The 26,257-nt window shown below is 53.8% G+C and overlaps 1 protein-coding gene across 1 annotated transcript; it reads right to left on the minus strand.

Moving 5' to 3' along the window:
- Positions 1-3,440: 3,440 nt before the first annotated feature.
- LOC120392410 (killer cell lectin-like receptor subfamily B member 1B allele C) lies at positions 3,441-16,977 on the minus strand. The gene is made up of 7 exons (XM_039517149.1): positions 16,844-16,977; positions 12,114-12,209; positions 6,778-6,927; positions 5,810-5,964; positions 5,149-5,261; positions 4,337-4,465; positions 3,441-3,825 (listed from the first exon to the last, which is right to left on the minus strand). Exons 1-6 carry the CDS (start codon positions 16,926-16,928, stop codon positions 4,342-4,344), a joined length of 723 nt encoding a protein of 240 aa, XP_039373083.1. The 5' UTR covers positions 16,929-16,977; the 3' UTR covers positions 3,441-3,825; positions 4,337-4,341.
- Positions 16,978-26,257: the final 9,280 nt, after the last annotated feature.

Here is a 26,257-nt window from a genome sequence, read left to right on the forward strand (position 1 = left end):
AGGTCAGACTAGATGATCATAATGGTCCCTTCTGACCTTAAAGTCTATGAGTCTATAAGAGACAGTCCCTGTTCTAGCTGAGATCAGGGCCCCGTTGTGCCGGGCGCTGCACAGACACACAGGGAGAGACAGTCCCTGCCCCAGCTGAGATCAGGGCCCCGTTGTGCTGGGTGCTGCACAGACCCACAGGGAGAGACAGGCCCTGCCCCAGCTGAGATCAGGGCCCCATTGTGCCGGGTGCTGCACAGACACACAGGGAGAGACAGTCCCTGCCCCAGCTGAGATCAGGGCCCCGTCGTGCCGGGTGCTGCACAGACACACAGGGAGAGACAGTCCCTGCCCCAGCTGAGATCAGGGCCCCGTTGTGCCGGGCGCTGCACAGACGCACAGGGAGAGACAGTCGCTGCCCTAAGCAGTTGAAGTCTAAATAGACAAGACAGGCAAAGGCTGGGAGAGGAAACTGGAGCACAGCAAGCGTAAGTGACTTGTGGAAAGTCACAGAACAGGTCAGAGACCGGAATAAACCCAGGTGTCCTGAATCCCAAGCCAGGGTCTGGCCGCTCTGTGGCCCATCAACAATAAACACACTCAGCTTTTGCACGGTTCAACAGGAATCTTTCCTGTCCGTGCGATAGTGACAATCCCTCGCTCTGATCTAGAGCTTTCCAGCCGTAGAGCTCAAAGCACTTCACAGAGGAAGCTCAGTCTCATTATCCCCATTTCTCAGCTGTGGAAACTGAGGCACAAAGGGTGACTACTCTGCAGTTACACACCTGCAGCTGGCCCGTGCCAGCTGACGTGGCCTCAAATGAAGGGGCTGTTTAACTGCAGTGCAGCGACTGGGGCTCTGGCTGGAGCCCGAGCTCTGGGATCCCCACGAGGGGGAAAGGTCCTAGAGCCCAGACTCCAGCCCGAGCCAGAATGTTCACCTGACAATTAAACAGCCCCTTAGCCCAAGCCCTGTGCGCCAGAGCCAGCTGACCCATGTGTCTATTGTCATGTAAACCAGCTGTTTCAAACTGGGTCGCGACCCCAGAGTGGGTCACACCAGTGTTCCCTCTAATGTGTTACATCCATGGGCGGAATGAATTTTGTTATGTGATGTGTGACACAGCACCTCCCTATTGTTGCATATACCCAAATCATGTGGTGCGGGTGGGGACGAGGGGTTCGGCGTTTGGGAGGGGACTCAGGGCTGGGGCAGAGGGTTGGGGTGTGGGGGGATGAGGGCTCTGGCTAGGAGTGTGGGCTCTGGAATGGGGCTGGGCATGAGGGGTTCAGGGTGTGTGAGGGGACTCAGGGCTGGTGCAGGGGGTGAGGACTCTGGATAGGGATGCGAGCTCTGGGTTGGGGCCAGGGATGGGGGATTTGGGGTGCAGGAGGGGCCTTAGGGCTGGGGCAGAGTGTTGGGTGCAGGGGGAGTGGGCTCTGGGATGGGACCAGGGATGAGGGGTTTGGGGTGCAGGCTGCCCCAGGGCTGTGGTGGGGAGAAAGGACTCCCTCCAGCCCTCTCTCACCGCAGCAGCTTGGGGGACGGGGAGGGATGTGGGGCTTAATAGGTAGCTGCGCAGCCACGCAGCTTAAAGGGAACCTAGGTCACTACACCTGTGATGGCTTCAGTCACAGAGACCCCCTTGGGACTGTCCCCTGATGAAACTACCTTTGAGCCCATCTTCCCTGTCAGCCTGGGACTCCAGTACCCTGCCTTGTTGAGCCAGACATGCCAGCCTGCTGCAACCCAGACCCAGAGTCTGAACCATGCCCCCAAAGCTGCAGACTTTAACCAAAAACTGCTCAGCAGGTCACCTATCTCCAGCAGCCAGACACCCAGCTCCCATTGGGATCCAACCCCCCCCCACCCCCCAAATCCATTTTATTCTGTATAAAGCTTATACAGGGTAAACTCACAAATTGTCCACCCTCTATAACACTGATAGAGAGAGATGCACAGCTGTTTGCTCCCACAGGTATTAATCACTGGGTTTGTTAATAAACAAAAGTGATTTTATTACGTATAAAAAGTAGGATTTAAGTGGTTTCAAGTAATAACAGACAGAACAAAGTAAGTGGGTCCTCACCCCTCCTTATATGTGGAAAAGCCTCAGGTTTAAGATGGATTCCAGCACCAGGTGACATGGTCACATGTCCTGTGAGACCCCAAGCCTCCATTCTTCCTGGGCTGGCTCACAGGAACACAGGAAGGGTTACAAGCAAAGAGAGCCATTTACAACCAATTGTCCTGGGCAATGGGAGCCATCAAGATTCTAAACCACCATTAATGGCCCACACTTTGCATAATTACAATAGCCCTCAGAGTTATATTTCATATTTCTAGTTTTAGATACAAGAATGATACATACATACAAGTAGGATGACCACACTCAGTAGGTTATAAGCTTTGTAAGGATACCTTACAAGAAACCTTGTGCATAAAACATCTTCCAGTAACATCATATTCACACTTATAAACATATTTCCATAAAACATATGGAGTGCAATGTCACACCACCATTTTAATGGGGTCGCCAGGGCTGGTGTTACACTTGTTGGGGCCCAGGGCTGAAGCTAAAGACTGAGCCCCACTGCCTGGGGCCAGAGCCCGAGGATTTCAGCCCTGGGCAGCAGGGCTCAGGTTCCAGCCCCCCGTCCCCAGGGCCGGAGCCCCCAAGGTTTGGCTTTCACCCCCCAGCCGTGGGCAGCGGGACTCAGGCTTCGGTCCCCCCTCCTGGGGCTGAGTAGTAATTTTTGTTGTCAGAAGGGGGGCGCGGAGCAATGACGTTGGAGACCCCCTGGTGCAGACAAACCCAAAGAGACAAAGTGTCTCACGCAGAGTCACCCAGCAGGCCCGGGGCATCCTGCTCATCAGCCGAGGCCGGGGGCTAGAGAGTGCAGCAAACACCAGGGTGGAAGCCAGGAACAGAACCCAACCTTCCCTGTCCCAGGCCAGTGTGCTATCCACTAGGCCACGCTGCCTCCCTCCCCTGACATGGCCGTCAGCAGGGTGCATTCATCCAGCCCCGGTGACCAAACCCAAAATGAGTCTGTGCTCGGCAGCCCTGTCTCTCCCGCAGACCAGACCAGTTCTATTCTCTGGCCTGGGCCGGCTTTAGACCGATTCCCCCGGTTCCCCAAATCGGACCCTGCAACTAAGAGGGCCCCAGGCCCTAAAGACGAGCGCCTAACTTTTTAATTTTTACTCACCCGGCGGCGGTCCGGGTCTTCAGCAGCACTTCGGCAGTAGGTCCTTTGGTGCCACGGAAGACCTGGAGCAAGTCAAGGACCCACCGCCGAAGTGCCGCTGAAGACCCAGAGCGCCGCTGGATATTCGAATCGGGCCCCGCACTTCCTAAAGCCGGCCCTGTCTCTGGCAGTCACAGGCCCAGCTGTCGGGGAGGCGGCTCCTAAAGACACTGGGGGCTGTTTGGCCTGGCCAACCAACCTGCCCTCCAGCTTTCCCAGTCCATCTCCTCCTGGGCCGCCGGGCCCCTGAGTACCAGGGCGTTCGTTAGCCCCCAGCCCTCCCCGGGGTGCTCCCTGCACTGCCACCGAGCATCCCCACCCTGCTCCTCTGACACAGACAGTGACCCCAGACATCACCCAGCAACACGCAGGGAAAGGCCCCGTTTGGGATCGGGGCTCTGATCCCCTTAGCGATGCTCTGAGGAGGTAGCAAGTGGACAGCACGTCAGCTGACTGGGGAAGCTGAGACCCCCTCGTTAGTGACAGGAGTTAACGATCCCTTAGGGCAGGATGGGCAGAGGTGCGTCAGGTCACAGGCTGGACGGGAGCAATGGCCGGGCTGGGGAAGAGAGCTCAGAGTGGGACCTGGCAGAGAGGTGCAAAGAAATTAACCGGGAGTGAAATACAGGTGAAAACCCAGATCCCCACCTGGTGTGAATCCGCCCTAGCACCACTGGAGTCACTGGGGCCAGATCCCAGCTCGGGTCAGTCAGTGCTGCTCCACTGGAGTCCCTGGATGGAGGCTGGTTTACACCCGCTGAGAATCTGGCAGATTCCTCCCTCCCAGTTCCAGGGCGGAGAGGGTTAAACTGCCCCCGGGCTGTGCAGAGCATTATAGCTACGGCCCAAGCCTGCCCCTGCAGCGCATCCAACTCCTGCTGGAATGTGTAACGCCAGAGCTGGGAATTGTTCTTCTCTATGGAATTAACCCTTTAAACTCTTTCACCTGAGGTAGGACTGGGAGTCAGGACTCCTGGGTTCTATTTCTACTTTGCCACAAACTCGCTGTGATCTTGGGCAGGTCAGTGGCTGTGACTCAGTTTCCCTGTGTGTGACATGGGGCTAACGGTGCCGTCCACTGAGGTCTCCCTTGTATCCTGCTCAGAGCGGGACGGCGTCTCTCTGGCAAATCCACTGACGTGCAGAGCCGCAGATGTCAGAATGAATCCGATTCCCCTTCACCACCCCACAACTGCTCCCGTCAGCCGGGCCTGACACCGGGAACCTGCAGGACAAAGGAGAGGGTCTGAGGGGCCCTGTCAGCACATGTGGGTCCATCACACGCAGTCAGTAGCGGCTCTTCTGTGTTCTAACGGGATCCGCAGCCGTCGTCTCCTCCAGCTCTGCCCTGGGGGCTGCCCCCTCTCCCCACTGTCAGGCCCTGGCCAGGGTCTCGAACGGCCTCTCCCTGCCCAGGGACCTGCTCCAGCTTCCTCCTCCCTGCTGGGCTAGACTCTGACCAGCTCCCTCCCCTGCTCCGCGTCTCCTCCCCACCAGGCTGGGCCGACGCTGCCCCCTCCTGGTCCCCTCCTGCCTCTGGCTGCTCTGTGTCTCCTCCTCCCCCCTGCCCCATTGTCTGGGGGTCCCCAGGGCTCTGGCCTGGCCCCTTTGCTCTTCACCCTCCACACCCCGACTCTGGGTGACCTCCCCTGCCCCCAGGGCTCCAGCCACCATCTCTGTGCTGGGGGATGGGCAAATCTCTCCCTGCCCCATGGCCCTGTCTGCTCCCACCCAGCCCCCCTCTCAGCCAGGCTCCCCAGCCCCCCTCCTGGGGTCTCAGCATCGTCTGACACTGAACACGGCTCCCCCCGAGCTCCCGACCTTCCCCCCAAACCTCCCCCAGCCCTGGCCCTGGCCCCCTCTGCCCACGGAGGGGAGGGAAAGGGTTTGACTAGAGGAATCACTCACTGGGTCTGATCCAGCCGGGAGCCGTCCAGCCAGGTCCAGGCCTTCTCCGGGGAGGGGACGAACAGTCCAACCCAGAACAGAGACGTGCCTCCTGTCAGGGCCTGTAGAGACTCCTGCAGTGAGTGTGGGACAGGCAGCTGGTGACCAGACGTGCGGTTGGGCTCTTTTCTTGCAAATCCAGGTTGTCAACAACTTCAGGACCAGAACTACTGTTTGGCTGTTTATCTAGCCCCATAATCCAGCCTCATCCATCTAACCTCATACACACCCATCGCTCTGTCCATCCATCTGTTCCCGCACATACCCATCTATCAAGCTATGCCTCATATACACCCCTATATCCATCCCCCCTCATACATCCACCTTCTCTCTGTAGCTATCCACCCTCGTACCCCTCTCTCACTCTCCAGCTGCGCTGTGTTGAGCTCACCCCAGAACGGGGGCGGCACTGGTGGCTAGTGATTGAGGCTGGGATTGTTGAAGCTGCCTAGGGGGTTTGGACACACTGTTATTAACAATTAATGACAATGGGGTGTCCAAATCCCCTAGGCAACTTGGAAACTCCCAGCCCTAAAGTGTATCCTAATGAGCCCCTTGGACTCTGCACCCAGGGCCCAGCCCTGCAGGGGCAGCTCCAGCAGGAAGGTATCGTCCCCTTTACCAGCTCCTCCCGGTCCCGGATCACCAGCAGCTGGGAGCCCCTCGCTGAGCAGTTGGCGCGGCTCTCGCTCCACGTTTTACTTCCTCTGCTGACCCAGTAGCACTTGTCCCTGCGCAGCTGGCAGTCCGTGGGGCAGAGTTTGCACCCAGAGCCCCCTGCAGAGAGACAGGCGTCATTAATGCTCTGAGCCCTCTGGGCCTCATTCCCGGCTACTCCCAGCCTGCGACTGGGGCAGGAACGGGGTTCAAATGGGTTTGAGTCCCTTTGTGCTCCCTGAAATCTGGGGCTGGACTGGGCCCTGCCTGGCTCCTAGTGTCACTTAGAGCAACCTCGGGGCTGCTCTACCTTATGATTTGCTCCTTACCATTCCTGGGAAACAAAGAACACCCACAGTGCACTGCACTCTAGCCACAGCCCCCATCTACCCCCTCCACTGCGGGGTGGGAGCAGGATGGTGCAGGGCTCTTACCTCAGCTCCACACCAGCCAGAGAGACCCCTAGTGCGCAGGGGAATCGCAAGAGGCTGTATCATAGCCATTTTAATGCCACTTTATGCTGCCAGGAGAGGAAGTGGGGACCCCAGGGCTGGCTGGGAATGGGAGGGGGTGAGTCCATGAGACAGTCTCTCTGCTGGGATCTGTCCCTGCTCTGCAAACATACGGCCACCCCTGATCCCGGTACTAAATTATTTAAAAACCCACCTGTGTGGTACCCCCTTGAGCAGAACCGGGCATGGCCACTAGATGTCACTAACCCCACAGTCTCAGCAGAGGCCCCAGGCCCAGCCCCAGCTGAGGCAGCTACATTCACAGCCTGGCACCGAGCGGGGCTGGTGGCAGATCGGTGCAGCCAGCAGTGGGCGGCGTGTCCCTGCCCTGCAGGATCCCCAGGGGCTGGGACGGCAGCTGGGTTCCCACTGGCCGTGCCCGGGGTGGAGGGCAGCTCAGAGACACACGCACTGGGGTTACCTGCTGGGCCGGGCGGGGCCGAGGGGCACAGCTGGGATCGGACATGCTCCAGGCGGGCGCTGCATTCTGCTGTGCTGGGGTCTCTGCTCCCGGCTCCATTGCAATCCAGGGCTGCCGGGGTCTGTCCCTTCTCGGACACCAAGTGGGAAACTGCAAAGCAGCGTCGGTGGGAGGTCAGTGTTGTGGGGGTTGCTGGGTAAAAGCTCTGGCACACATCCCCATGGAGACACTGGGCCTGGCCCAAAGCCCGTTCAGCCCCATCTCCTATGACTCCCGTGGGCTTCAGAGCAGCCTCAAAGGGCCCTGATCTAAAAACATGGCTGGGATTGAAAATCGGGGTGGGTGCTTAAATCCCTTGGGCCTTTTGCAAATCCAGCCAGTGTTTGAATCTAAGTTATCCAGCCCCCATCAAAGCAGTATTAGAACTTCAGAGTCTTCTCTAGATTTCACCTCCCAACCCCACTCTGTGAGGCAGGGCACAGGGCTGTTAGCCCATTGTACAGGTGGGGAAACTGAGGCACAGAGTGGCAAGGACCAGCCTGGGTTCCGGGCTGGGGACAGGCCACCTGAGCCACCCCTCTGGGGCTGCAGGTTCAATACAGTGTAGCCCTCCTCACTGGTGAGAGGAGGGGCCGGGAGCCGCGTGGGCAGGGGTGTGAGATCGCACAGGAAGCTGAGATGCTGGGCTGCAGCCATGTGAGCGTCAGGGTGGCAGTCACAGCATCCGGCGTCAGGGGCTCTCTGCTGCTATGGATGTTGGCTCAGTCAAAACAGGGCTCACAGACGCGTCCACCACCAGTGCAGCCACCCTGAGGGGCGCAGCCTGTACATTGCGGAGTTTATCTGCCCCTGTCACTTGCTGTCTCTGTCCCTCACCCACATTCCCTGTGGTGCAGGGGAGGATCATGGGAACAGATTATTCAAGGAGCTTAGGCACCTAAAGCTGCAGAGAGACCCCGAGTGGGGTTTTCAGAAGCACCTAGGCCCAGATCCTCAGCAGGATTTAGGTGCCTAACTCCCTTGGGTGTTGGGCACCTAAATACATTTGAGAACCTGGGCCCTAGGTGCCCAATTACCATTGACTTCAATAGGCGTTAGGCACCTAGTGGGTTGGTTTTAGACACCTAGATGCAGGGCTGGCTTTAGGCACTGCGGGGGCCCGATTCAAAAGAGCTGCTGCCGAAGACAGCGGCGGGACTTCGGCGGCAGCTCAATTGGCTGCCGGTGCCTTTGGCAGCACGTTGGCAGAGGGTCCTTAGGCATGTTGTGGGGCCCCTCCTAGGGGTGCGGGGCCCTCTTAGGGGCATGGGGCCCGATTCAGGGGAATCTGGTGAATTGCCCTAAAGCCGGCCCTGTCTAGATGCGTTGTTAAGTACCTAAACCCCTGTGGAATTCCAGCCTTAAGGGACCAGCCCAGGGTCACACGGGGAATCAGTGGCAGAACCAGGAACTGGTCCCAGAGCTCCTGCGTCCCAGATTAGCACCAAGACCAGTGGGCAGCCTTCCTCCCGGGATGCCTGTGAGCTCCCGCCCAGTCCCCCGTCCCACTGCGAACAGCCAGCTCCGTCTGACAGAGCCAGCGATGGGAACACGCCATCCGGGGGGAATATTCCCAGCCATGTTTTGGGGACGTCTTTTCTCCATTTATCCACCAACTACATTTCCTCACGATTACGTGTTGAGGACAGTTGTACTGAAACGCCCAAGGCTGATGAAAAGCTGGGGGGACACTAGTACATTTCCCCCTGCCCCCAGATTTTAAAGCAAGTGGAAATGTTTCAAAATTAGAAATTACAACTTCCCAGATGGCGGTACTGGCCAGTGTCCAGCATGATCAATGGAGAGCCAGCATGAGTAGGAAATCAGGATTCAAGACTTAGCTCTGCCGTGTGACCTTGACCAAGTCATTTCACCTCATTTATTTGACTGTCTTGTCTACTGAGCTTCTAAGCACTTGGAGGGGCAGGCCCTGTCTCTTGCTGTGTCTGTGCAGCACCCGGCACAACGGGGCCCTGATCTCAGCTGGGACAGGGACTGTCTCTCGCTGTGTGTCTGTGCAGCGCCCGGCACAACGGGGCCCTGATCTCAGCTGGGACAGGGACTGTCTCCAGGGGCGGCTCCAGGCCCCAGCACGCCAAGCACATGCTTGGGGCGGCACGCCACGGGGGGTGCTCTGCCGGTTGCCGGGAGGGCGGCAGGCGGCTCCGGTGGACCCTCCGCAGGCATTTGCAGGAGGTCCACTGGAGCCACAGGACCGGCGACCGGCAGAGCGCCCCCCGCAGCGTGCCGCCCTACTTGGGGCGGCGCAATTCCTAGAGCCGCCCCTGACTGTCTCTCCCTGTGTGTCTGTGCAGCGCCTGACACAATGGGGCCCTGATCTCAGCTGGGGCAGGGACTGTCTCTGTGGGTCTGTGCAGAGCCCAGGACAAAGGGACTCTGATCTCAGCTGGGCATCTAGCTACTAGTGCAGGGTTAATAAAACTTTCCATTGACTTAGATCCCTTTGAAGTTGAATCGCCCCCTCGCTGCCCAGACCCAGCTCCTGTCCTCATTTCACTTCCTCTCCCACACCACAGAGAGAAACCATCAGTGTCTTCCCGGCCACCCACGTAAACAAGGTTACAAACAGGGACAGGGCAACAACACCTTCTGCCCAGAGCCCAGCTGGCTTCTTACAGCCCAGCACAGACACATCCTAGGCTGCAAATAGGCCGTAGGCCCATGGACCAGCCTCTGTTATTGTTATTATATCAAGTGCTGTGGAGCACAGACACACAGGGAGAGACAGGCCCTGCCCCAGCTGAGATCAGGGCCCCGTTGTGCCGGGTGCTGCACAGACACACAAGGAGAGACAGGCCCTGCCCCAGCTGAGATCAGGGCCCCGTTGTGCCGGGTGCTGCACAGACACACAAGGAAAGAGTCCCTACCTCAAAGAACTTGCAATCTACTTAGACAAGGGAGGCACAATCTCCATTTTATAGATGGGGAAACTGAGGCCCGAGGCACTTGCCCATAGTCACACAGGGAGTCTATGGCAGAGCCAGGGATTGATGCTAGAGCTAAGTGCGGGTTACAGCCAAATGGAGGATATTTAATGTCAGTATGAAGGTGGTTCCTTAAGGGCTTCTGAAAATCTCCCGGTAAACAGACAAGGCAAATCATAGGCTGGGGAGGGAAGAGAAACACAAAGGCAAAGTGCCTTGTGCAAGGTCACCCAGCAGATGGGGGAATAGAACCCACTTCTGTTAAAGACAATATCCTCTGCTGGTTCTCTCACTGTACCTCCATTGCTGTGACTAACTCTTGGGGTGTGTATGATAGAATAGGTAAACGAATCCAAATGTATGTGTCACGGGCAATTCTAATATTTCAACATTTGTTTTTGCCCTGAATTGGGACGAAAAGTCAAAGTATCAAAAACTTGTTTGTGGGAGGAAAAATTCAGAATCAACCTGATTGGGAAGGATAAAATGTTTCACTTCAGGTGGGTTCAATATTGACATGCCTGAGCTGCTGGGAGTTGTAGTTTGGTTCCTCATGCTGCAGTTCCTCCTTATGGGCTAGGCTCCTTGGCTGGACTACATCTCCCATGATGCACTGTAGGCTCGGGACTCCCAAGGTGCACTGCAATGACACTGCCACAGCAGATATATATGTGTGTGTGTAACCCCCAAGGTGCTTCCCTAGGTCCCTGGGGCTCTGTGTGCTGGTAGCTCAGGGGGAGGCGCTGTCTCTGGGAGGAAGGTGACTCTCAGGTTAGAGGCCTTTGTTGGGAAAACTCCCCCCACAGCCTGGCTGAGTTTAGCCCCCGCATATCCCTAGGGAAACTCAGCCACCCCAGGGCACCACTGCTCTGGCTGCTGGCCCAGGGCTGCCGCCTGCTGGGAGTGTGTCTGGGCACTGGGGTGGGAGACTGAAGTTAGGATTTTTAGGCTAGTTTAGTAACCTGCCCCCTGAGCCGTACACCCCTTGGTGGGGAGGAGAAATCCTGGGAGCAGCGGCAGCCTGACCCTGCATGACGAGGATGCCTGCCAGCAGCGCTCATCAGCCCCTCTGCAGTCCAGAGCCATCTCTGAACGTGAGGATCCGGCGTGGAGTTGTGAGTCACCATCCTTCCGTTAGCCAGTCAGGGAGATGGTTCGGGAGACACGCCCCCAGTCCCGGAACTGGGCCCTCAAGCCAGTGGGTCGGGGTTTGGGGATTTTATACCCTGCTGCCTATTAAACCTGTGGCAGGACTGACCGTCTCATCCCATGTGTGAGTCCTTTGGGCTGCACTGACCCCGCCAGCCGAGCTGCTCACTGAGGCACAGATGATATCGTGGTCACAGGTCATCAAGGGCCCCCACGAATACGTGCGCCAACGGGACTAATTTGACCTTTGCTAGATCAGGTCACATGGGGAAATTCATAGATCTTATCAGCGTGGGCACCGGTGACCCTTGGAATAGTGTTTTATCCTGTTTTGTTATATGTATCTCCTGTTTAACATAATTACTGTGTGGAATATATTGTACGTGTCTGTGTTAATTCTTGGGAGTCTCCAACTAACTGGCAAGTAAGTGGGGGTCACCCTGTGGTTAGAATTTTCCTGCCAAGCTGCCCTGGTGGCCCTGCCAGGCAGGAGCGAGGGGGGTAGAGGCACCAGCAAATAAGTTCATACGGGAAGAAAATAAAAATGTTATTCCCTGGGGAGCGGAAAGCGGGATCCAGAAGAACCCAGGCCCGTCCCTCAAACCCGTCAGGGGATTGGTGCTAAAGAAGGTAACCGGGGGGATTGGAGTGCTACATATCTAGCAAAATCCTAATTTTCCTTTTTAAAAAACACATTTGGATGAGAAATTCTCAACCAGTGCTAGTATCAGAGTTGGCTGAAATTTTGTTCTAATTTTAAAATGTCGATGTAATTTTGCAAATTGAAACAAAAAATGAGGAAAAGTGTTGATGAAACTGTCACATAATTCTTCCCACTCCCTCCCATTTTTCAGCCAACTTGTGGAGCTTTTCAAATTTTGAACTTTCAAAATTTAGGGGTCTTCTGAATTTTGAAAGCAGGGTGGCAAGGTGTTTTTTTTTAATATATCAGTAAAATTTTCCCCTTATTTTTAACCAGGTCTTGTGTATGTCTGGATCTATCTAGTTATCCATCCATCCCCATGCACACCCATCTCCCTGTCTATTTAATTTTCTCTCTGTTATAGTCAAGCACTTTGGCACGCCAAAGAAATTTACCAGCTAGTGGGAGGGGACCCACAATGGAGTTCTGGAGGGACGGGACGATCCATGCTATACACTGATGGACCCGCACAAATAAACACGGAGCTGTCAGCTACTCACCCCAAATCCCCAGCACTATCACAGCAATCACCAGGACAATATTCCCAATCCATCCGACCCACAGCGCTGTCCGATGCCACCGGGGACTCTGGGGACCTGTAAAAGCCAATGTCTGGTGAAAAACAGTCAGAATCTGGTGTATGGAAGACCGTTTCAAAGAAAAATATGTCCCCAATCTTACAGTGTGGGTAGAATCCTATGCCCGCATGGAGTTTATTACAGGATTGGGGCCTATATGCTCAACTGTTTTCCTCTGTAGGCCAGTCTGGGACGACTCGAGAGCTGCCTGACTTTTTATGTAAAGGCAGTGGGGTAAAATGTTGACGTTTTTCTTGAAAATGGGAATTTTTATGAAAATATCGACATTTTCTCTATTTTACATTTCCTGCATTTTTAAATGGATTCCCCCCCCCTAACTTTTATTCTTCACCATATTGATTTGTTGTTTTTCAGGTTCTTTTTCTGTTTGATTGCATTCTCCATGAGGGCAGGGGACTGGACTCAATGACCTCTCGAGGTCCCTTCCAGTCCTAGAATCTATGAATAATTATTGTCTATTATGTTCCTTATGTATGTTGTCACTTTGCATAACTTGGCTGTAACAATGGAAAGTCCAGGAGGAAATAATGTCACAAATTGGCAAGGCAGCAGCTGCGTAGACCAGCTCAAACAAGATTTGGTCATTGCAAATCTACAATTTAAAGACCAAACTATGAATGTTCAACTCAACTGTTATTTCCACCCTAATGTATAAATGTGAAAGCTGGAAATCCACCAAAGGCGTAGCCAGATGTCTAAATACCTTGGAAAGCGAATGCCTTAGAAAATTACTAGACATTAAATTAAATGAATGAATAACAAATGCCAAGATTCGTCAGAGTCCAACATCACTTGCTCTCTAAAATTATCCAGAACGGAAGTTGGAAAGATCTGGGCTGCATTTTCTTTGGCCACTGTTGGAAGACAGGATATTGGGCTCGATGGACCATTGATCTGACCCTTTGTGGCCATTCTTATGTTAAGAATGAAGCGGAGCATCAGCCATTGGGCAGCAGGAAGAACATGCAAAAGGGCCTAGCAAAGACTCTCTCCATCAAGCAGTCCCCAGAGAGAAAACTCTCAGAACATAACAGCACTGAAGACGTGCAAAGAGCAGCCCAGGTTAGCCAGGGACGGTGGAGCCTGGGTCGTGCCCTGAGCAACCTACAATGGCCGGGCAGGATTCAGCATCACTATTCTTATCTTGCTTTCCCAGATTTGATTTTCTCAAAGGTTTCTCATTTGCAACATTTTTGGCTGGAAACTTTTTCCCATTTGTAAACAGCTTTGGTTCGAACAACGTTAGTCTCTAAGGTGGCACAAGGGCTCCTCGTTGCTTTTGCTGATACAGACTGACCCAGTGACTGCTCTGAAATCTTTTGGATCAGTGCTTTCTCTTTCCACTTTCAAGGTTTAATTACTATGTCACATGGCTGAGCTTCATAAGTCAGCTCGGTCACGTGACATTATTGTTTCAGACTGAACATCTTTCAATCTTGAAGACACAGAATCACAGAACTGTAGGGCTGGACGGGACCTCAAGAGGGCATGTAGCCCACCTCCCCCATCCCTCACTCTGCACTGAGCCAGGACTGTATTTACCCCTAGACCATCCTTGACTGGTGTTTGTTTAACCTATTCTTAAAAACCTCCAATGCCTGAGTTTCCACAACCTCCCTAGCCAGGGGCGGCTCTATGTATTTTGCCGCCCCAAGCACGGCAGTCAGGCGGCTTTTGGTGGGAGCCTGGGGGAGGTCCGTCGGTCTCGCAGCTTCGGCGTACCCGCCACCGAATTCCCACCGGAGTCGCGGGGCCGGCGGACCTCCTGCAGGCAAGCTGCCGAACGCTCCCTGACTGCTGCCCCCACAGCAGCCGGCAGGCCGCCCCCGCGGCTTCCCGCCCCAGGCACACTCTTGCTGCGCTGGTGCCTGGAGCCGCCCCTGTCCCTAGCTAACCTGGTTCAGTGCTTAACTACTCTTAGAGTTAGAAAGATTTTCCTAAAATCTAACCTAAATCTCCCCTGCTGCAAATTAAGCTGATCACTGCTTATCGTACCTTCAGTGGCCGTGGAGAGCAATTGATCAACACCCTCCTTATAACAACCTTTTTCATACCGGAAGACTGGTCTCATGTCCCCCCTCAGCCGTCCCTCCTCTAGACTGAACACGTCCAGTTCTTTCAACCTCTCCTCATCCGTCATGTTTTCTAAATCTCTTTGAAACATTTCTCTGTCTTGAAATCAAAACATTTCTGATGTTTTTTGAGCTACTCAGAGATTCCAAGGCTGGAAGGGACCATTCTGGTCGTTTTGCCTGACCTCCTGTATTACACACGCCAGAGAGCTTCCTCAAAATAATTCCAAGAGCAGATCTTATAGAAAAACACCCAGGGTTGATTTAAATCTTGTCAGTGATGGCGAATCCACCACGACCCTTGGTGAATTGTTCCAGTGAGTAATTACTCTCACCGCTAAAAAATTTACAACTTATTTCGAGTCCGAATTTGTCTAGCTTCAACTTCCAGCCATAGGATCATGTTAGAACCTCTCTCTGCTCGATTGAAGAGCTTGTTGTTCAATATTCCTTCCTCATGTAGATACTTATAGACTCATCAGGTCACCCCTTAACCCTCTCTTTGTTAAGTAGACTCCAGGAGCTCCGTCTATCACTACAAGGCAGCTTTTCTGATCCTTTAGTCATTCCTGTGGGTCTTCTCTAACCCCCTCTGCAATTTAGCAACATTCTTCTTGAATTCTGGACACCAGAACTGGACACGGGTTCCCAGCAGTGGTCACACCAGGGCCAAATCAGAGCTAAAATAACCTCTCGGCTGCTACTCGAGATTCCCCTGGTTATACATCCCAGGGTCGCATTAGCCCTTCAGGCCACAGCGTCGCACCGGGAGCTTATGTGCAGCTGTTTATCCCCCATGACCCCCGAATCTCTTTCAGAGTCCCTGCTTCCCAGGACAGAGTGCCCCATCCTGTAAGTGTGGCCTGCGTGCTTTGTTCCTGTTGGACTCAGTCATGTCCATTAGGGCCCATTTCAGCAAAACATCCTTATCCAGCAAAGAACTTGGACGTGGGTTTAACTTTAACAGTGTGTTCCGGTCCCATCGACTGTAATGGGGCTCAAGGAAATGGTTAAAAAGAGGCACGTGCATTAAGTTCTTTGCTGAATTGGAGCCTTACAGCGTAAGGAAGAATCATTCTAATCAAAGCCGGCGTCTGTAGGTGAAACTCTCTGGCCTGGGTTATGTGGGGGGTCAGACTTGACGATCTGAATGACACTTACAGACATGCAACGTGCATGAATCACAGACACCTCGCAAGAGACATGCCCTGATGAAGACGCTGGGTGCATGGGATGAAATTCACCCCTGTGTAGAGAATAAACACAAAGCTAGACACCGCTCTAGTCCTATTTTGCAGACTACAAGTAGGGTATTGGCCTTTGCGCTGGGCCCTCTGCAGAGTTGTGAATTTCCCCCACAGAGGTTAGGAGGCAGGGAGAGGAAACAATAGCTTAAATATAGCGGCTGTGAAGTCAGGGCCTCCCAGAATGAGGTTAGAACCGTAGACTTGAAGGGTTTCTTAAGAAGCATGTTAATGCCGTGCATTGCAGAGATTCTGTGCAGCAGGGGAAGTGCAACCCCGGGGCTTGTGATTCTGGGCTTCTCCAAAACAGCCTCAGGTGTCAATTAGAGCAGCCCTGGGATTGCTCTAATTTATGGACAGTCCAGAGCAATTTGGATTATCTGGAGCAGCAGAAATTCTCCTTACTGCTCCCAGACCCACCCCTGCTGGAAACCGTCCTGCACTAGGGTTTTTGGGGGGAGAGGCGGGGAAGGGAGGCAGTGTAGCTTATGGCTGCCCTACGCCATACCTGCACTGGGTAAAATTCTCCTCCTGGGCAGCAAAATCCTTCCCCCGTGTGCTGCCGGTGTGGAGTATAGGGGCCGAGGCAGGCTTGGTGCTGAGCTGTGTGCCGAAAACTGGCTCCAACGGTGGAGAGCTGAGCACTTGACCTAAATAAGGACCCACCATGTCCAGATTCCCAGTGCAGGGGCTTACCTCGGACACGAGCCTTCCCCGCCCAGCCAGCACTCCTCAGCTTTCGAGTAGCAGCTCCATGGACCATTATAGAGGATGCCTGGCTGCAGCATTACAGCTGCATGTACCAGCTTTCCTCGGAAGGAAGTGTCAATTACAGTCGCACCCTGAGATGCTGGGTGAGATCAGGGCCCTGTTGCACTGGGGGCTGCAGAAGCATGTAGCACGTAGAGTTAATGTAGTGCCTACACCTCATCCCCACTCCAGGGAGGTGTCTGAGCAGTTCAAATGCTCTAGTAGCCTGAGTCCATCATGCAACCATATAGAGAACCACAAGCCCCCAGCTAGAGCTCGGTGGGTCGTAATTGGAGAAGTGCCGTCTGATGCACCATCCAGACTAGCGAGTGGGTGCATGGACTTCCCCTTTCCACCCCAGGCTTCTGCACCGAGAGCCCCGCACACAGAAGTGAGCTGCTACAGAGAGCTGATCAAAAGTGTTGTAGCCAGCTCCCCAAAAGCCAAAAATCCCCCTGGCACAGACCTGCTCTGGGGCAGCCATTGAAAGCAAGGGGCTCCCCAGCAAAATCCATCTGTGGGTTTACAACGACCCCACCCCTTGGGGGAAATAAAAGTCACTTACTGAGGGGCTGAGCTGAAAGGGGCGCCCTGGAGCCGGGAAAGCCAGAGGAGAGGTTCAGATCGGCGTAGACTGTCTCCCCAGCCATGGTGCGAGCAGCTGATAAGAGCACCTGGCTGTGTTCGTGGGGCAGCCTGATGTGCTCGGTATGTGCATGAAATTGACCTCAATCCAACGTCAGGAAGTGCCGCCTCCGAGAGCTGAATTCCACTCCTCTCATGTGTGACTGCGAAGGGTCCTGTCACAGCCAGGGCTGAGTGGGTCCTGCAGCCTTAAACCAATGCAACTGGCCTTGAAATGTAGAGACTGGGGCAGTCTTGGGGATGGGATTTCGGATGCACCGTAGCTGTTGTAGGGTCTAGGCACAGTGGCTAAGCTATTGGGCTGGGAATTAAACTCCTGGCTTCTGATCTGGGTTCTGACCTGCTGTGGGAATGTGCACAGGTCACTTCTTTACCCCCGTGCTTCAATTTCCCCTCCTGCTTTTTATTTAGACTGTGAACTCTTTGCAGCATGGACTCCCTGTCTGTCTGTGCAGCGCCCGGCACGTGGGCCCCTGATCTCAGCTGGGGATCAACTCCCATTGGAACTAGGTGCCTAAAGACCTCTGAAGGTCTGCTCCTAAGTGACTTGTCAAGGTTACACACTGAGTTAGTGGCAGAACTTTGTAACCAGATCTCCTGGGTCCCAGTCCAGTGCATTAATCAGGAGACATCTTCAGTTCTCTTTTTAACACCACGTGAGGACTTTGGTTCAGCCTGGGAATGATTTACCCAGTGCCGCTGGTGTGCCTGGCATTGTGCTGGTGAAAGGTTTTCTGTGATGTAGCTTTAGAATGGATCAATATCACTAACATGGTTCAAAGCATTCAGCAGAAAGTCTAACGGAAGAACAAACTAGCCAGACTGGTTATTGACTGACGTCTTGGCCGATGTATTTTGCAAGTGTGGCCTGAGCATGCATCGGAAAATATTACTCTCATACCACAAGCGGCCAGCCGAGAAAGCTGACAGTGGTTAACAAGTATTAACAGGGCTCTCGGGCCGGATCCCCGCCTGCTGTGAATTCACCCTATTTCCGTTGGAGTCAATAGGGCCAGAGAGCCCCTGCTAGTGCAAAGTCATTTTTTACAATGTGCAAAGTCATGCACATTGGGAAAACTAATCCCAACTACGCTGACACAGTGATGGGGTCTAAATTGGCTGTTGCCACCCAAGGAAGAGAACTTGGAGTCACCATGGCTTGTTCTCTGAAAACATAAGAACATAAGAAAGGCCGTACCGGGTCAGACCAAAGGTCCATCTAGCCCAGTATCTGTCTACCGACAGTGGCCAATGCCAGGTGCCCCTGAGGGAGTGAACCTAACAGGCAATGATCAAGTGATCTCTCTCCTGCCATCCATCTCCATCCTCTGACGAACAGAGGCTAGGGACACCATTCTTACCCATCCTGGCTAATAGCCATTTATGGACTTAGCCACCATGAATTTATCCAGTCCCCTTTTAAACATTGTTATAGTCCTAGCCTTCACAACCTCCTCAGGTAAGGAGTTCCACAAGTTGACTGTGTGCTGCGTGAAGAAGAACTTACTTTTATTTGTTTTAAACCTGCTGCCTATTAATTTCATTTGGTGACCCCTAGTTCTTGTATTATGGGAATAAGTAAATAACTTTTCCTTATCCACTTTCTCAAACGTCCACTCAATGTGCAGCGGCCCTAAAAGGGTAACAGCATGTTAGGAAAGGGATAGAAAATAAGACAGAAAATATCATAATGCCCCTGTATACATCCGTGGTGTGCCCACGCCTTGAATGCTGTGTGACGTTCTAGTCGCCCCATCTCAAGAAGGAGATAGTGGAACTGGAAAAGGTTCAGAGAAGGGCATCAAAGATGATCAAGAGGATGGACCGGCTTCCATACAAGAGAGACTAAAAAGATTAGGGCTGCTCGGCTTAGAAAAGAGAGGGAGGATATGATTGAGGTCTCTAAAACCATCGATGATGTGGAAAAAATGAATAGAGAAGTGTTATTTACCCCTCCTACAACACAAAAACCACAGCTCACCTGGTGAAATTAATAGGCTGCAGGTTTAATACAAACAAGAGGAAATGCTTTTTCACACAGCGCACAGCGAACCTGTGGAACTCATTGCCAGGGGATGTTGTGACGGCCAAAAGTGTAACTGGGTTCTAAAAAGGCACTGGGTAAGTCCCTGGAGGATAGGTCGATCGATGGCTATTAGCCAAAGTCAGGGATGCAACCCCATGCTTGAAGTGACCCTAAACTTCTGACTGCCAGAAGCCAGGAGATGCTGGTGGGGTGACTCTCTCCAAAAGTACCCTGTTGGGTACGCTTCTCCTGACGCTCTGGTGCTGGCCGGGGTCGGAGACAGGATACTGAGCTAGATGGACCATTGCTCTGACCCAAGATGGCATTTCCTATGTAAATTGGCGGTAGCTCCATTGGAGCCAATGGGGCCAGACCCCCGCTGTGAATCTGAATTGATTCACTGAGCTCCCCAGGGCTGCGCTGGGTTACACTAGCTGAGGGTTTGGTGTGTCACACTTCAGAGAAGACTCGGTTGCTACCTGCTGCTAACCACATCCCGGAGGGAAGCGTGTCCTCTTACCTGACATGACTCTTTCTCATGGTTTTACGCCCCCCTTTGGTGTGTGTGGTATAAAGGGGGCGTGAGGGGACAGGAAAAGGGGCGTGCAGATTTGAACGGTCTGTTCTCCATCTAGCCCTTCGATCCCTCGGAGACATGAAGCGGCGCAGCGGAAAGCTCAGCGAGGTGAGAAATAACCCAGGCAGTGGCTCTGCGATGGGAGGACACAATTTAACGGGAAGGCCACTGGGTGATGTAGAGGCTGAAGGAAAGAGCCCTTTAAGGGTGGGGCAGTCAGATATCAGTGCCCCACTGATGCTAACCACAGCTGCGTGTCGTGTTTAGGAATGGGTTAGTGTCTCTTTAAATAGTTTGTGAACCCTCTAACGGTGCTCACTGTGCTGTATCCTTTTATTGACCCCTGTTACTGTAACGTCCGTGCACCTTCTAGCCTGTGCCGCACTTACCCTCACAACGCCCCTGTGGGGCAGGGAAGTGCTGGTCACCCCGCCCTATAGCTGGGGAACAAAGACCAAAACCAAGGGCCAGATTTTTAAAGGTATTTAAGCACCCACAACTGCCAATAGGGCATTTTCAAAGCCCGCAGGGCCCTGGTTCACAGAGGGACTTCGGCCTTGCAGCGCTGAGCGTCATAAGGCCTAAGTGTGTCTGGGGAGCCCCAGCTCAGGGGGGCTCAGGATGTCTGGAACTGGGGTGAAACTGGGTGGGGCACCAGCAAATGAGGTACAGAGGCCCCACATGTATTTTGCTGGACTGCCCCCTTAGAACTTTTGTGAACTCCACCCCTAGGGGCTACTGGGGACGTTCTCTGGCCTGTGATATACGGGATGTCAGACTGGATCTGTGGGCCCCAAACTGTGGAGCCTCCCAAGGCGGCCACGGAGGAATGTCCGGGGGATGTGGCAGGGCCCGGGTCAGCCCCCACGGGGAGGGCAGGGAGGGAGCAACACCTGGCCCCACTCTGCCCCCAGTTCCGCTTTGGTCCCACCTCCGGCTTTAGCTGCAGTCCCAACTCCGCGCTCGGCCACCAGCCCCAACTGTGGCTTTGCTCTTGGCCCCCAGCCCCGGCCCAGCCCCACCTCTGCTCCCAGCCCGGGGGGTGGGGGCCCAGACACATTCCATTACTGGTAACACAGGGGGTGCAAGAGGAGACGTTTGGGTACCACTGGACTCGGTGATCACAATGGTCCTTTCCAGCCTTGGAATGTATGAGTCAGCTGCTTTTTATGCCATGCTCGATGATGTAGCCAGTGCATCACTTCAACATCAGAGTGTCTGTTGCAGCCGCTAGCCTCCCCTTCCCAACCCAAACTGAACAGACGTTGGTAGGAAGTAGCCCAGGGCAGCAGATTTTGACTCCCTACTGAGAGGGCCTTGCCATACACAGGGGCCTGGGATGGGACTCCGTGGCAACGGTAGGCTCGGGTCCCCCTATACCCCCCTGGCTTTAAAGACTGATGCTCCTCAACCAAGCTGGGGGGAGCTGAGAGCCACATGCCCTAACCACTAGGCTACCTGGCTCTCCAAGCCACCTGTTACACATAGTGCCATAAATAAGCCCAACAGAAAGTTGGCTGGTGACAGAAGGAGAAGATACTTGTTGTCAAAACAGTCACGAAACGATAAAGGATCTGGCCTTGCTAGTATTTCATCAGAACTGCTAAAGAGGGGAGGTCCGGCTTTCATTCCCTGGCTTCACAGAATCATTGTAGATGTTTGGGAACCAAGTCACTTTGCCGAAGGTTGGGAAAAGGACGGCATTATCCCTTTTTTACAAACCGGAGAGCGACCAAATTGCTCAAATCACATCACGCTGCTGGCAGTCCCAGCGAAGGTGTTTATGATCATACTCCTGAGCCGACTGCCATTGGCTCATCCCTAAAATGAACGACAATCAGGGTGGCTTAATTACAGGTTGACTTGCAATCCGTGCTGTATGGACCTTGTGGAATGTTATTAAAAATGACTAGAGCTACAAAGGGAAATTAGCATCACATTTATAGACTCTTGTACCAGTGCTTTGATTGGCACTGTGGTTACGGTTGCATCAGTATGGGGCACCTGACATTTTAGTGTCCCTAGTGAGGAATTTTACTGGGGTACCTTTAAGTTGTGTGAGTGTCAGCGGTTGTATTACAGACCGGTTTTCCACAGAATCAGGAATACACCAGGGATGCATTCTCTTGCCTACATTATTTCACGTTCTAATAGATTATCTGATGACAAAGCTGATGGATGCCAAAGTAGGAGATGTGGGGGGGTTTTTTCCCCTCACCATCGGCTTTTTTTTTGTTTTCCTCCACCCCCTCGCATCTCGATATTTCATCTTTGTCATCTGATCACCCTATAGCCATCTGAGTCTGGACCCTGCTTCTGCAGCACCTGGCACAATAGGGCCCTGATCTCATCTGAGGCAGGGACTGTCTCTCGCTGTGTGTGAAGGAGACTATTTAAGTGGGCAAAAGTGGAAGGTTTTCTTTAGCAGGACACAAAATTAAGTGTGGAGAGAGGCTGGGCCAACAGAAGGAAAGTTTTGCCAGATAAACTTCTTAGGGTAGACCATGCCAAAGAAGGAAATTTAAATCTGCAGAGATGACTGGATGGGAGCAGAAATCTGCAGAGATGGAGGGAGAGAAAATCTGCAGGGACAGGAGAATAAAGGGAAGGAGAGAAAGATCCCGCAGGGGTGACTAGAAAGACGTCTGCGAAGGTGGCTGGATGGAAGGACGGAAACAAGGACATCTGCAGAGGTGGGTGGATGGACCCATGTGGGGTCAGGCTGGGTGGATGGATGGAGCTGCCTGGTGTGTTTTCTCCTACGAGGAAGGAGTGAGGTCTCAACACCCTGTCGTGCTCGTGCGTGAGGTTCTACCAGTGTCACCCTTCTGCCTGGGGAAGGTGGCAGCAGCAAGGGCTGGGTTCAATATCTAGTGGTTCCTCGTACCCTACAAAACAGAACCGGCTCCAGCCCCACCCAGTATTCTGCAAAAACGTCCCACACCCCCGGGTGTCTCTACAAGGCAGAACTTCCCCTTTCGCAAGCACAAATTCTATGTATACAAAACGAGAACGTTTATGAAAAGGGAACCGAGAGTTAGTTTAGGGCAACCGCATGCCAAGACCTGCCGCCGTAAGCAAACCGCCCACCCCAGAGTTCGCTGGGCAGTGGCCTTCACCTCAGTGGCTCACCTGGCAGTGTGAGAGCCCGACTCACAGTTGATCATTTAACGCGCCGCCCCCCTCTCCCTCCATCGCATCCCACTCACAGTCGCTGGCCTTGGCCAGGGAAGGCCCAGAGTTCAGACGGGGCCACCTCCCTCACCCACCCCCAGCCGCTGCAATCGGGCTCACAGTTGCCCTGTTCACTCTGCATTAGCTGCCCGCTGCCAGGCCACTGTTCACTCCGCCGCCCCTGGCCGCTGTGTCGTCATCGACCCCGGGGCCGTGGCTTTCTCCGCTGCCGCCCACCGCTCTACGTCTCTCTCTGCGATGCCATGTCCGGAGGTCCCACCGCTTCACCCGACTCTCGGTGATCTCAGTGGTTAGCCGGGCACCTCACCATTCGTGCAGGCTGGGCTGTGCCTTTCACTGCCCCACAGCGGGTCTAAGGCTGTGTGTGTGTGCAGCGCCTGACACAACGGGGCCTGATCTCAGCTGGGGCAGGGACTGTCTCTCGCTGTGTTTATGCCGCGCCTGGCACAATGTTCAAAATGATATTTTGTTTGAAAATTTCCTTTAATTTGATTTAAAACATCTGAGAAATGGTCAACATCAAACCATTTTGTTTGCCCACAAATGACTTTTTTCACTTCCGTATCTGCAAAAAATTTAGAAAAAATTCATTTTTGGTTTGGCTGGAAATGATTATTTTTTTAATTGCCAGCTGCTCAGGCAGCTCTCGACGGGTGGCGATCTAAGGCCTGTGCGTTGGGAAGTTCTACTGGCACAGAGTTTTGCCTCTGACAAAGCTCTCTTGGCAGAGCACGTTCACACTTGGCTGCCTTCACCGGTGCATTGTGTCCACGTGGCATCGGGCTGTGTCGGCAGAAGATGTGTTGGTCTGTGGGTAGGCATCCCAGAGTCCTTGGCACCTCTGTTAAGCGCATCGCCTTGTGGGACGTTTTTGCTGCGTATTGTGGGTTGGCTGCTGTGCATTGTGGGATACCCTTCCTCCTCTCAGGGAATTGTGAGAATTTGAGCCCAAATCCTCACAACTCCCTTGGTTCCATCCCATAATCAAAGAAGAGCTCTGTGGAGCTTGAAAGCTTGTCTCTTTCACCTGCAGAAGTTGGTCCAGTAAAATATAATACCTCCCCCACCTTGTCTAGCCCGTGATCATCTGTTTTTTGTTCCATGATGCTGTTATTCCAGAACTATACGGGGGAGGGGGGGCGTTGCTTAGTGAAGGGAACTATTTAAGTGGGCAAAAGTGGAAGGTTTTCTTTGGCAGGACACAAAATTAAGTGTGGACACAGGATGTGCCGACAGAAGGAAAGTTTTGCCAGATAAACTTTTTAGGGTAGACCATGTCAAAGAAGGAAATTTAAATCTGTAGAGACGACTGGATGGAAGCAGAAATCTGTGGAGATAGAGGAAGAGAATATCTGCAGGGACAGGGGACTAAAGGAAAGGAGAGAAAGATCCCGGAGGGGTGGCTAGAAAGACGTCTGCGAAGGTGGCTGGATGGAAGGATGGAAAGAGAGACATTTGCAGAGATGGGTGGATGGATCGATGTGGGGCCAGGCTGGGTGGATGGATGAAGCTCGGCAGGGTTGGACACACAGAACTGCCTGGTGTGTTTTCTCCTACAAGGAAGGAGTGAGGTCTCAGCACCCTGTCGTGCGTGAGGATCTACCAGTGTCACCCTTCTGCCTGGGGAAGTTGGCAGCAGCAAGGGCTGGGCTCAATATCTAGCGGTTCCTCGTAACCTTGCAAAACAGAACCGGCTCCAGCCCCACCCAATATTCTGCAAAAACGTACCACACCCCCAGGTGTCTCTCCAAGGCAGAACTTCCCCTTTCGCAAGCCCAGAGTCGGCGTATACGAAATGAGAATGTTTATGAAAAGGGAACCGAGTGTTAGGTTAGGGCAACCGCATGCCAAGACCTGCCGCCATAAACAAACCGCCCACCCCAGAGTTCGCTGGGCAGTGGCCTTCACCTCAGTGGCTCACCTGGCAGTGTGAGAGCCCGACTCACAGATGATCCTTTAACGCGCCGCCCCCCCTCTCCTTCCATCGCATCCCACTCACAGTCACTGGCCTTGGCCAGGGAAGGCCCGGAGTTCAGACGGGGCCACCTCCCTCCCCCACCCCCAGCCGCTGCAATCGGGCTCACAGTTGCCCTGTTCACTCTGCATTAGCTGCCCGCTGCCAGGCCACTGTTCACTCCGCCGCCCCTGGCTGCTGTGACATCACTGACCCCGTGGCCGTGGCTTTCTCCGCTGCCGCCCGCCGCTCTACGTCTCTCTCTGCGATGCCATGTCCGGAGGTCCCACCGCTTCACCCGGCTCTCGGTGATCTCAGCGATTAGCCGGGCACCTCACCATTCATGCCGGCTGGGCCGTGCATTTCACTGCCCCACAGCGGGTCTAAGGCTTAGCACCTCGACCTGGTTATCGGTGATTTCAGCTCCAGGGAGCACTGAACGCAACCAAAGACTCTCCATTGAGTCTTATCCGCACTGTCCTTAAACTGTGGAGAGGGGGCGGGTCAAAAGGCATCAAGGACTCTTAGGCCAGGTCTACAGTGCAGACCTACATCTGCACAGGCTCCGTGGGTGCTCCAGCCATGGAGAACCCATGGAGAAAAATTAGCAAGTGATTAGCACCCACCAGCAGCCAAGCTCCCCTCTCTCCCTGCACTCCACACTCCTGCCTGTCAACTTCCCCCCCTCCCTCCCCGCGCCTCCTGCATGCCGCAGAACAGCTGTTCCGCGGTGTGAAGGCGGAGTGGGGAGGGATGGGGATGGGGCATGCTTGGGGGAGGGGCAAGGATGGAGCCTTGGGAGAAGGGGTGGAGTGGGGGTGGGTGTTGTGGGTGGGGGGGGGGCAGGGCTTTGGGCTGAACAGGGGTTGAGCACCCCTGGGGAAAATTAGAAGCTGGTGCCTGTGTATATCAGGGTACGTCCAGACTACCCACTGGATCGGCAGGTAGCGATCGATTTATCTGGGATCGATATATCACAATATATCGATCCCCGAACGTGCTCCCATAGACTCTGGAACTCCACCAGCACGAGCAGCAGTAGCGGAGTCGACTGGGGGAGCCACAGCTGTTGATCCCGCGCCGTGAGGACAGTAGCTAAGTCAAAATAAGATACATCAACTTCAGCTACGCTATTCCCGGAGCTGAAGTTGCGTATCTTACATCGACCCCCCCCGCCCCCAGTGTAGACCAGGCCTAAGGGGTGTAAAAAAAATCCCCTCCCCCGCAAGCAACATAGTAACTCTGACATACTCCCCTCACCCGAGTAGGCAGTGCTAGGTCAAAAGGAGAATTGATCTCTTCCAACATAGGTGCCACCTCTGGAGGAGTTAGGTTAACAACACTGATTTGAGAACTCTCTTCTCCTATTAGCATAGGCGCATTTTCATTAAAGCGTTACCGCTGCACCGCTATGTGTAAACACAAGCCCATCAACAAAACCCCACACTGTCAATTAGAAGCACCCCCCCCATCTGTGTTTTCATGAGGGTTTAGCCTTCCTGCCCCAGGCTTAGCGAGTGAGGTCTAGCTGAGGGTGACCTCCTCGCTCGAGGCAGGCTAAGCATAGTTCTGCTGTCCTTTA

The sequence above is a fragment of the Mauremys reevesii genome, unplaced genomic scaffold (assembly GCF_016161935.1).
Source record: "Mauremys reevesii isolate NIE-2019 unplaced genomic scaffold, ASM1616193v1 Contig1, whole genome shotgun sequence".
Classification (NCBI taxonomy): domain Eukaryota; kingdom Metazoa; phylum Chordata; order Testudines; family Geoemydidae; genus Mauremys; species Mauremys reevesii.

What these genes read in the sequence shown, in the direction of transcription:
- LOC120392410 (XM_039517149.1), bottom strand. Translation starts at nt 16,928, where the DNA reads ATGGCTGGGGAGACAGTCTACGCCGATCTGAACCTCTCCTCTGGCTTT. An exon ending in GATAGTGCTGGGGATTTGGG is followed by an intron (nt 6,928 to 12,113) that starts GTGAGTAGCTGA and finishes GCTGCTTTGCAG; the next exon opens with TTTCCCACTTGGTGTCCGAG. An exon ending in TCCGGGACCGGGAGGAGCTG is followed by an intron (nt 5,262 to 5,809) that starts GTAAAGGGGACG and finishes CACTCACTGCAG; the next exon opens with GAGTCTCTACAGGCCCTGAC.